Raw genomic sequence first — 12,172 nt, 5'->3', positions numbered from 1 at the left:
AAGAACCCCCGAGATAAACCGGCACCAAAGTTTACTGCGAACTTTGATCTCTTGCTCAATGGATGTTTGCCCCAAAATAAAATTAGAAATAATTTGTAGCGAATATAAATGAGAGAGAGAGAGAGAACAGAAGCTGCCAACTTTTCTTCTTGTTTTTTCATCCTCCATTGAGATCCCCTTTAATAGCCCTTGTGAATTTTACCGTTGTCGTTGATGAGGCCGGAGAAGACGCCTACGTTTTTTCCGTTGTCGTTGACGAGATCTTCGCTCGGAGGAAAAGAGGGAGAGAGCGGAGTAATCATCGGGATTTCCTTAAACGCTCGAAGAAAGAAAGGTAAGAGCGGAGGAAGAGAAGAAGGGAAAACGTTACATAAGAGGATAAGTAAGGAAAGAACATTATGCAAATGTACTCCTCAAAAAAATCATATTTGCATAAAAAATTCATTAAAGAACTAAGGAAAGAACATTATGCAAATGTACTCCTCAAAAAAATCATATTTGCATAAAAAATTCATTAAAGAACTCAATCTTTTTAAATTAATTCCAACAATCCTCAAAAAAATCATATTTGCATAAAAAATTCATTAAAGAACTCAATCTTTTTAAATTAATTCCAACAACTAAAATGAAAAAGAGTTCAGATGGAAAGAAAACAAACCTTAATACGAGAGCTTCTGAATTATCAAGTTAAAGCAATTCAGCAAGAAGTTGTGAATTTGGGGATATGAGAAATTCTATAAGATTTCAGGATTGAAGAACGGGTATAAATGCAACAACCACTAGTTTAAAAATCCTTCGTACTACCAAAATGCTCAACCTGAATTATTTTTAAATCCAGATATAATATTTTTACTCATTGAGTATACAATATTTCTTAGAGTTTTTTTTAGGTCCCTTTCTAAAAGACCCTGATATAACAAATTTGAAACAACAGTACGCAGCTTCAACAGGAATATAGCATAATAGCCACCCTAAAAGAAACATACTTCCAAGTTTTGAAACATATAAACATACTTCCAAGTTTTGAAACATATAGTATACAAAACGGGTTAGTAGTATAGCCGCTAATAAGTTTTAACCCTATTTTCTATGACCCTATTTTCTATGTGCAGGTTTAAAAATAAATTGGTTTCGATGTCTAGGGTTTATGAGTGATTTTGGAAGTGGGTGGGGTAGGTTAGTAGTATAGCCGCTAATAAGTTTTAACCCTATTTTCTATGACTGAAACAACAGTACGCAGCTTCAACAGGAATATAGCATAATAGCCACCCTAAAAGAAACATACTTCCAAGTTTTGAAACATATAAACATACTTCCAAGTTTTGAAACATATAGTATACAAAACGGGTTAGTAGTATAGCCGCTAATAAGTTTTAACCCTATTTTCTATGACCCTATTTTCTATGTGCAGGTTTAAAAATAAATTGGTTTCGATGTCTAGGGTTTATGAGTGATTTTGGAAGTGGGTGGGGTAGGTTAGTAGTATAGCCGCTAATAAGAACGGGTAAGTATACAAAACGGGTTAGTAGTATAGCCACCCTATTTTCTATGTGCAGGTTTAAAAATAAATTGGTTTCGATGTCTAGGGTTTATGAGTGATTTTGGAAGTGGGTGGGGTAGGTTAGTAGTATAGCCGCTAATAAGTTTTAACCCTATTTTCTAACGGGTTAGTAGTATAGCCACCCTATTTTCTATGTGCAGGTTTAAAAATAAATTGGTTTCGATGTCTAGGGTTTATGAGTGATTTTGGAAGTGGGTGGGGTAGGTTAGTAGTATAGCCGCTAATAAGAACGGGTAAGTATACAAAACGGGTTAGTAGTATAGCCACCCTATTTTCTATGTGCAGGTTTAAAAATAAATTGGTTTCGATGTCTAGGGTTTATGAGTGATTTTGGAAGTGGGTGGGGTAGGTTAGTAGTATAGCCGCTAATAAGAACGGGTAAGTATACAAAACGGGTTAGTAGTATTTTCCAAGGGGTTTCTCCTTTTGTGTGTGTGTGGTTGGCGCTGGAAGAGAAGTCAAAGAATGCTAAAACCTTAAAGAATATGATGTTGTAGTTCAACATCCTGTGATTAATGACATTCCAGATTTCAGAGGTTGACGCACAGGATACAATTAAGTACAAAGGTAGGCATAACTTTTTGAGGGGATCCAAAGAAAATCGAAAGAGTACTAAAGGTTACAAATATTCAAGCACCCTTGATAACACTACATAAATATGAAACTGACAATCAAATAAACTTCTCCAATCAAATTCACTGCATAAGTAACTTCTCTAGTAAAATATTCAAGCCACATTCTTCATCCGTGATATTGAGGAGTGTTGGGGTTGAACACACAACCCGTGCCCTTCCGGATCCTGTGCTAAGAGTTTAACAAGTAGGAAAATCAAAGCAAATAAAAGAAAAACTTGTAGCAAATTAAGAATAATCAATCCAAATTAACATCAGATTTAATGAGGTTCGGCAAACGTGCCTACGTTCTCGGGAGCCACACCATAAAAACTTGATTAATTGAAGAATATTATAATGCCCACAAATAGGTTTTTATCTCTCTGAGATCTCTCTGAAAGAATCCTCTCAAAACCCGCTTTTTCTATGCTCACTCAACCGTAAAAACGTATTAGGATATATATATATAAACCCAGCCCAAAACAGAATCCCAAATCAATTAGGAAACTGGAAAAACAAATTTCGATCGACCGGACCATGTGAGTCGGTCGACCGGCCAAAACGTCATCTTTATAGGATCTACTTGTGCACCTTTTCGGTCGACTGGTTCATCACAAGTAGATCAACATAACAACATCGGTCGACCGACATAACAACATCAGTCGACCGACCAGAGCGTGTTCCTGAGCTCATTTTTTGTAGTCTCTTTCGGTCGACCGGGGTCACTCTGTTGGTCAACATATCCGCAGGATTTTGGCTTCCCAAAATCTTCTCCAATCGTAACTTGCCGTCCTCAATCTGCGAGCGTATAAAGTGGTAACGTACGTCGATGTGCTTCGTTCTGGCATGATATACTAGATTCTTGGTAAAATGTAGAACACTCTGGCTATCACAATAAAGAACGTCATTCCCCTGCTTCAAACCCAACTCTTCCAGGCACCTGGTTAACCAAATCATCTCATTACTGGCTTCAGTCACTACGACATACTCTACCTCAGTCGTGGATAATGTTACTATCTTCTGCAAACGTGAGACCTAGCTCACTGCTGTCGACGCTAAGCTATAAACATATCCCGTGGTGCTTCGCCTCGTATCATGATCACCGGTAAAATCTGCATCCACGTATCCCCGTATTACCAACTCCTTCCTCCCGAAACACAATGGCATATCCATAGTCCCTCTCAAGTAACGCAATATACACTTCACGGCCTCCTAATGCTGCTTTCCGGGATTACTTGCAAACCTGCTCACAACTCCCATTACATGGGCGATATCCGGCCTTGTGCAAACCATTACGTACATAAGGCTATCAATGGCTGATGAGTATGGTACCCTGCTCATGTGCTCCTTTTCTACATCTGTCTTGAGTGATTGCTTCTCAGATAGCTTGAATTAACTTCCAAGGGGCGTGCCGACAGGCTTAGCATTCTCCATGTTGAATCTCTAAAGTACCCTTCTCAATGTATTCAACTTGACTCAACTTCAATGTCCCTTCAGCTTCATCTCGACTGATTCATATACCAAGAATTTGTTTTGTTGCACCCAAATCCTTCATAGCAAACTCCTTCGCTAACTGCTTCTTCAATTTGTTTATCTCTTCTAAACATGGTCCTGCTACTAACATGTCATCAGCATATAATAATAACATGATATAGCTAGACTCGAACCTCTTGAAGTAGTAACAATGATCTGAATTGCATCTTCCATAGTCATTGCTCTGTATTAAGTTGTCAAACTTCTTGTACTACTATCTCGGAGTCTGTTTCAATCCGTATAAGCTCTTTTTGAGCCTACACATCATCTCTTCCTTTCCTTTCTTAATGAAGCCAAGAAGTTGTTTCATCTAGATTTCTTCATCCAAATCACCATGAAGAAATGCATTCTTCATATCTAACTGCTCAAGGTAGAGGTATTCTATAGCTACTAAGCTCAACACTACTCTAATAGTTATAAGCTTCACAACGGGGGAAAATATCTTCGTATAATCCACTCATTCTTGCTGTTGAAAACCCTTTACGACTAATCTGGCCGTGTACCTCTTGCTTCCACCACTCTCCTGCTTGACCCGATAGACTTATTTGTTATGTAAAGTTTTTTTCTATGTAGGTAGTTGGGCTAACTCACATGTCTCATTAGTGTGTAGAGAATCTATCTCTTCTTACATTGCATGCTCCCACTGCTAAGATTTACTAACTTGCATAGCTTCCTCATAGCACTATGGTTCTCCGCTATCTGTCAAAAGCAAATAATCTAGTGACGAAAGATATCTGGGATTCGGTTTGGGTACCCTGGATGACCTCATAAGTTCCATGCCCTGGGTAGTCATCTCTGCACTTGAAGTCTCCTCCGTTCTTTCGTCAAAACTGACGTTGTCGCCCTCATCTAGAAGATGCTCATCCACATACAGAGAAATAATTAGAATATTAGCATTTGAGTTTTTGACATTTAGAGATAGAATGTAACTCTAAAAATTTTCCTCATAGTGGATTCTTCTATCTTTACACATAGTTTTACTTCAAATTTTATTTAGGGGGTTTTTTACATAAAAAATTTGTGTTCAATTTTATTATTTTCGCACCAATATTCGCTGCGACCCTGCTCTATCGGGTCCTATTTGTCCAACAAGTGATATCAAAGACTGGCTTAAAGTATGTGTATCTACTTATCGTATGCTCCGTTGCTACCAGTAAAAGTGGTTCCTCTACATTAAAAAAGAAGTTAGATTATCATTTACCCTTTGAAGGCACTGGGCACTATTCATGAGTACGGTGCTATTCAGAAACACAGTTATTATTTATGAGCACTATTACTATTCACAAGTATATTTACTATTTACGTGAAATAGTAAAAGTTACAGCTCGAGATAGAAGCAATGACGACGAAGTTTAAAATTGAGAAATTAATATGAGTAATTTCTCACAATAAAAGTTGTGGTAAAAAGTAAGAAGAATATCAAATGCTATAGTTGTGGTAAAAAGGGGCACGTGAAATCGGATTGTTGACACAATAAGAAAAGTTGTGATAAAATTTTTTCAAAGCCATCAATATCTCAAGGATGCATTGTAAGCACATTAGACGTTGATGAAATTTTATACAGTGAAGTAACAATTGTTGATGAAGGCAGAAAGAGATTTTTTAATGCTTGGCATCTAGATTCAGTAGCCTCCTGGCATATGACCTCCTCGAGAGAATATTTTCATAAATATAAATCTATCTCAGGAGAATCTATATTTATGAGTAATAATCATGCCTTGAAAATTTCTGGTATTGATACTATCAAAATCAAAATGTTTGATGGTACAATATGCACTATTTAAGAAGTATGATACATGAAAGGTTTGAAGAAGAATATATTATCTTTAGGACAATTGAATGAGCTTGGATGCAAGATCCATATAGAAAATGGGATCATGAAAATTATTAGAGGGGCCCATGTTATAATAAATGAGAAAAGATAGATGTAAATTTATACGTTCTTAAGGAAGAAATCATGTAAGAAGCTGATTCATGTATGGCATCAAATAGCCATGGAGAAGACCAAATTATGATGTGACACCCTAAACTAGGAAGCATGTTAGAACAAAGCTTGAAGATTCTTTCCGACTAGAAGTTGCTTCTTGGGCTCAAATCGGTAGCTTTTCCTTTTGTGAGTATTGTGTTACAAGTAAACAGTATCAGCTGAAGTTTAACACATCAAGTTCTAGAAGCAAGGCTATTTTAAAACTGGTTTATTTTAATGTATGGCAAACACTAATTACATCCATGAGAGGAGTAAAGTACTTTATATCTTTTATTCATGATTACTCCATAAGATGGGTGTACCCTATTAAGAAGAAGGCAGATGTGTTCCCATTCTTTAAAGCTTATAAAGTGTGAATCGAACTTGAATCTGTAAAGAAGATCAAGTGCTTGAAGATAGATAATGGAGGAGAATACACAAATGGTAAATTTCTTACATTCTGTAAGTAAGAATGAACCAAAAGACAATCAATTACTACATATACTCCTCAACAAAATGGAGTAGCAGAGTAGAGGAATAGAACTATGTTGGAAAGAATAGGAGCAATGTTGATAACTGCAGATCTGGATAAATTTTTTGGGTAGAAGCAGTAAAAATTGCTTGTTATGTGGTGAATCTATCTCCATCGACTACAGTTGAGTTAAAGATACCATGGAGATGTGGATTGGCAAGCTAGTTGATTATTCAAACCTCCATATATTTGAAAGTCTAGTGTATGTAATGAACATGATACCTTAGAAATTACAAAGCTGGATTTAAAATCTAGAAAATATATATTCTTAGGGTAAGCTGACGAAGTAAAGGGGTATCGCTTGTGGGATCTCACAATCTGCAAGGTCATAGTCAACAAAGATGTTATCTTTGTAGAAAATCAACTACAAAGAGAAGAGAAAGAAAATAGTTCAAGGAAGGACTCAAAGACTATAATTGTTCAGGTAAAAAAATAATCCATATTCTTCTGCAGCAAACCCGAGCATGATGTACAAAAACTAGTCGTGTCCGAGGCTCTAGAAGTTTGAATGTCAACTCGTGAGAAAAGACTACCGACTTGACACTCTGAGTATATTGCGGAGAGTAATATGGCATACTGTTTTCTAACAGAGAATGAAGAGCCATCAACTTTCCATGAGGCTATAAATAGCATAAATGTATATTTGTGAATGACAGCAACGCATGAAGAAATTAAAGTTATCCATAAGGATAAAACCTGGGTACGTATCACTACCACAAGGAAAAAAGACTATTAAAAATAAATGGGTCTATAAGACCAAGCGAAATAGCGATGATCAAGTGGAGCGATATCGTGCTAGGTTGGTGGTAAAAAGATAGAAAGAAGGTAGTGAGTTTAATGAAATATTTTCTTATGTAGTTCGGCTTACAACAGTCCAAGTAGTCTTAGCTATGAACGCTATATTTGACTTACATCTAAAGCAGCTAGATACGAAAACAACATTTCTTCATAAAGATTGTGAAGAAAAAATTTATATGCTATGACCAGAAGGTTTTGAAGAAAAAGAAAAGGAGAACTTGATTTGCAGGTTAAACAGATCTCTTTACAGTCTAAAACAAGTGCTGAGGTGTTAGTACAAGGGATTTGATTCATTCATCATTAGTCCTAGATACAACAGACTTAATTTAGACCTTTTTGCATATTTCAAGAGATATGGTAAAAATAACAGTTTTTAATCTTATTATTTTATGTTGACAACATGTTGATTACAGTCCCCAACAAAGATCATATCAAAAAATTGGCTAGAGAATTTAAAATGAAGGAATAAAGATCTATGAACAAAATTCTAGGGATGTAAATTTACCGAAACAGAATTAATAGAAAGATTTAGCTTTCTTAGAAAAATTATTTGAAAAAAAATCTTGTGGCGCTTCAAAATACAAGATTGTAAGTCAATTTCTACCATACTTCTTATTAATTTCATGTTATCCTCCAGTATGAGTCCTAACAGTAAAGAAAAGAGGATGGAGATATCTCGAATACTGTATGCATCAGTAGTGGGAAGTTTAATGTTTGATATGCTTCGTATGAGAGCAGATATTGCACAAGCAATGGAGTAGTTAGTCGATGCATGGTGAATACAGGTAAAGAGCATTGGCATGCTGTAAAGAAGATCCTAAGATACATTAAGGAGACCTCAAATGTTGCATTATGTTATGAGGGATCAGATTTTATTACTAGTGGATATGTTGATTTTGATTATGCAGGTGATCGTGATAAAATCAAATCTACCACAGGCTATATGTTTGCACTTGCTTGCGGAGCTGTAAACTGGGTTTTAAAACTACAGTCAGTTGTGACTACATCTACAACAGAAGCAGAATATGTAGCAGCTACACAAGCTAGTAAATAGACAATATATCTGAAAATGATATTAGAGGAACTCGGGCATGAACAAAAGAAGATTTTTCTTTTTTGTGACAGTTAGAGTGCTTTATATTTGGCGAAAAATCCATCTTTTCATTCAAAGACAAAGCACATTAGAGTTCAGTATCACTTTATTTGTGAGAAAGTGGAAGAATGAATAGTGGATGTGCAGAAAATTCACACTAAAAACAACCTTGCAGATTTTCTGACAAATGCAATCAATATTGACAAATTTGTTTGGTGTCGATCCTCTTGTGGTCTGACAAAAAGGTAAACAACATAAAAATGTCAAGATAGAAAGAATAATATGAAGATATGATTGATTTTCTATCAAATATTCAAGTGAAAGATAGTTGAAAAGAGACAGGTAGGCACTGCAATTGAAAAAAAAGGTGTGGTGCCCACACACTGAAAGTTAATGTTAGGCACCATTCTTAAAAATAGGGAAAAGAAAAATAATATAAAAGTAAAAGTGGTGGATTCAGCTGCCTATAAATAGAGTTGATCAGAGAAACAATAATCACAACAACAAAATTTCAATCTCCAAACTATATATACAAAAGTGAGAGAAAAATAGAGAGAGTTTCTCCTTGTATAAGAGAGATTGTAGCTCTAAAATTTTTCTCATTGTGCATTCTTCTACTCTTGCCTGTGCTTTTTATCCCAAATTTATTTAAAGGGTTTTCCACATAAAAATCTGTATGTTTAATTTTATTATTTCTGCACTAATATTCGCTGCGACCTTGTTCTATCAAGCCCCGTTTGTCCAACACAGGCTGTATTGACTAAAGAATTTGGATCCTTCTTCAACTTTAAAAAAAAAGAAAGAAAATTCTTCATTTCTTGTTTGTTATGAAAATAGTACTTTTCAAATCACAATAATCCTTTATAAGACAATTATGATGTGTTCCAACTATAATTTGCCATCAATATTCCATGTAAACTTCATTCATTCTCCTCTTTTTTTGAGAAGTCAAATCGTAATCATTCGTTAAATAGTAAATGATTGTCATTGAAAACTTAGTTCACTACTGGGCAACTGTACCCTTTAATCCAGCATATATCCACCTACGTATGCGTACACATACAAATAGTGATTTCATAGTTCTTCTATGTTGTGTATCTCAAATTCCTCCCTTATTCTGAGTAACATCTTCAGCTCAAATCTTGTGAGTTTGAATTCTATTATCTTCTCAATTTACAAGACAGTTTCAGTGATCTTTGTTTTCCTCTTTCTCTGTCTTGTCTACTTTGATTTCTTTCAGTTCCTTGTTCTTCCTCTCCTTAAGAACTTTTTGGAGCGCCTGCAGTGCGACTTCAGCATCATCGGTCTTCATCATCTCTTCTGCCACCTCGGCAGGAGTAATATCGACCTCATTGATTAACCCTTCAATATCTCCAAATAGCTGATGATCATCAAGGGAATGGTAATTGGAGACCAAAACTCGAAATCCAGTGGGAGTGCAGTAGTTCATGTGCACGTGCATATCCATCCTCCCAGGTCTCAGCAATGCTGGATCAAGCTTGTCCTTGTAGTTTGTTGTGAAAATGATGATTCGTTCATCCCCACAGCTCGACCACAGGCCATCGACAAAGTTGAGCAGTCCCGAGAGTGTCACCTATAGGTTCAACAACATAAGTGCATTTTCCAGAAAATACTAACCAAACATATTGAACAGGACAAGTTTTCAGTCTTAATTTTAGAAAACAACCATGTTAACACGTGTTCAAAAGAAGTGACAAAATTTTCTTCCTGTAGTTGATCACTTTGCCGCTTAATTAGTATTTGACATGGAAAAATTTTGGTCTCTTCTTATACAAAAAAAAGGTAAATTGTAGAGAACTCCGCTCATCTATATATTTAGTAGTAGTTATCACTATTCCACAATTTTAGTAGCACTTACCACCTTGGGATTTTCATTTTGAGAAGGATAAATTGCATAAAACGCCCTCTACCTTAATAATTCAGGAAGGGTGATAAGTGCTAGTAAATGAGTTGAGGGTTGATAAATGCTAATGAAGTTATCGAGCAGGAGTGTTTTATGCAATTTACCCTGTAAATAGATGTGCACAAGGTTTTTTAATAATTAAATTGAAAAACATGTTTTTCGGGGGGAAGTGCTCACGCGCTTAGTACTGACCTTGCTATCCTCAGAGTCTGAGAATGAATCCTCTTGGTTCTGTAATTGTTTCCTTTTATCCCTCGACTCAAAATTCACTGCGCAGTCAATGTCCTCCACAACCAAGATTGATCGGTTGGCTACTCGGGCGAGCAACGACCGTAGTTGAGAATTGTTCCTCACCGCTGTCAGCTCCAAATTATATATATCAAACCTTAAAAGGTTTGCCATTGCTGCTACCAAACTTGACTTGCCTGTTCCCGGTGGCCCGTACAATAGGTAGCCTCTCTTCCAAGCTTTCCCCACCCTCTTGTAGTACTCCTTCCTCTTTACAAATCTTGCCAAGTCCTCCATTACCTCCCTCTTGAGCTCAGCATCCAATGCCATCGTCTCAAATGTAGAAGGATGGTGAAGGTTCACAGAGTCCCATTCGTAATCATCATTTGTACAGAGCTTGAGGGTCTTGACTTCCTCTTTGACGGCCTTAGCTTTTGATAGTACAAAAGGCAAGTAGGATTTAAGTGCAGTGTCCTTGTGCTTCTTGTGGAATTTCAGCTCGAAGAATTTGCTCTCCATGGTAGTTGGTTCCATGTAATGGCCTCTGTACGAGTTTACCCTTGGTTTCGTATCCCTAGACGAGGACCGCCACCTGAATTTGATTCCTTCGAAGAGATCAATAATTTCTTGGCCACGGTCTATCGTTACTTCGAAGATATCCGTGTCCTCTTCTTGCTTAGAAACACGAATGTGGCGTGTAGATGGGTTGAGCTTGGTGGCTAGGTAGGACTCAGCGGCCTTGTACATATGGTTGGTTGCCGCACCGTCGAATTCGTCAACAGTGATGGTAAGATCTGAGGACAGGCTCTCGATCATGCAAGCAAACTTCTCTGAGAGGTATTCTTGAATTGAGGAGGGGAGGAGATCAGATGTGAGGGTACGAATGAGGACAGCTGAGGCTGCGATGGAGGCTGCAGTTGCTAGGAGTGCTGGCTTATCTGTCGCCATTGGTAGTCTTGGTATCAGGATTTGAGGCTTGTTGCGGTTCTTGTTTGCTCACAAGAGATTTATAAGAGAGATGAGAGAGAGAAAGTTGCAAGGGAACCGCATAGACCTTTACTGAAGATTTGACTGGTTCAATCTTGAGGACCGGTGAAAGTTTTTCTTTTGCTTGTCAACCAAGCATCATCGTGGATGTTTCTGAAGGAACCCTCGCGTTAAACATTGACTTACCCAATTAAACTTTCAATTAGCATGTCGGCAGTCTTAATATTTTAAATTAATCCGATTAGTTAAAATAGGGATCACCTCGTGAAGAAGCTATCCTTACTTCCTAATACCTTAAACACAGGTTCATGAAGCCCTTGAAATTTGGTATTAAGCTCTTATTTTTCTTGGTCTAGAGAAGGGGATCTCAGTTAATCAAATTTCTCTTGGTACTCAACTGCCACAGACTTGATTGTATTTTGCATATGAAATGCTACTGCGCTTCATGATGTATAATACTTTTAGTAAACTATTTCAGATTATTATTACTATTACTATTATTATTATTATTACTACTACTAGGTGAATTGCACGTGCAATGCACGTGGTATAATTTTTTAGATTTAGCCAAAGTTAATAATCTAGTTTAGCATTTCACTTATAATTTATTCATTGAATCCTTTTAAGCTAATTTGGAATTTATAGAGATGTTTAAACAAATCTGTGACAGACTAGTGAAGACCCAAAAGGAGCGCCGCTTTTTTTGCAAATCTTATATCTCTATTAAAAGGGTGATTATATAGTAAGACTTAATTATATTTTGCATGTAAGATTGATTCATTAATTCACATTCAACAATTTTTAGATTTTCATTTTTCAATATATAGAAGAATATAAATCAAAACAGTTTATTACAATTATTTCTAAATGAATATTTTCTCGTAAATGGGGTATCAAATTGTTAATGCTAGTATGTAGAAAGATCCTTTAACTCAGTTC

At 36.4% G+C, this 12,172-nt stretch overlaps 1 protein-coding gene across 1 annotated transcript; it reads right to left on the bottom strand.

The window, feature by feature from the left end:
• LOC109843890 (protein HYPER-SENSITIVITY-RELATED 4-like) lies at window positions 9,000–11,228 on the bottom strand. The gene is made up of 2 exons (XM_020412854.1): window positions 10,211–11,228; window positions 9,000–9,688 (listed from the first exon to the last, which is right to left on the bottom strand). The coding sequence occupies exons 1-2, from the start codon at window positions 11,192–11,194 to the stop codon at window positions 9,281–9,283; spliced, it is 1,392 nt and encodes a 463-aa protein (XP_020268443.1). The 5' UTR covers window positions 11,195–11,228; the 3' UTR covers window positions 9,000–9,280.

This window comes from Asparagus officinalis, chromosome 1, assembly GCF_001876935.1.
Source record: "Asparagus officinalis chromosome 1, Aspof.V1, whole genome shotgun sequence".
NCBI lineage: Eukaryota > Viridiplantae > Streptophyta > Magnoliopsida > Asparagales > Asparagaceae > Asparagus > Asparagus officinalis.
This window is presented reverse-complemented; position numbering and strand designations above follow the sequence as displayed.

Coding starts and splice junctions, on each gene's coding strand:
- LOC109843890 (XM_020412854.1), bottom strand. CDS start 11,194: ATGGCGACAGATAAGCCAGCACTCCTAGCAACTGCAGCCTCCATCGCA. Junction 9,689..10,210: donor CAGACTCTGAGGATAGCAAG/GTCAGTACTAAG, acceptor TTGAACCTATAG/GTGACACTCTCGGGACTGCT.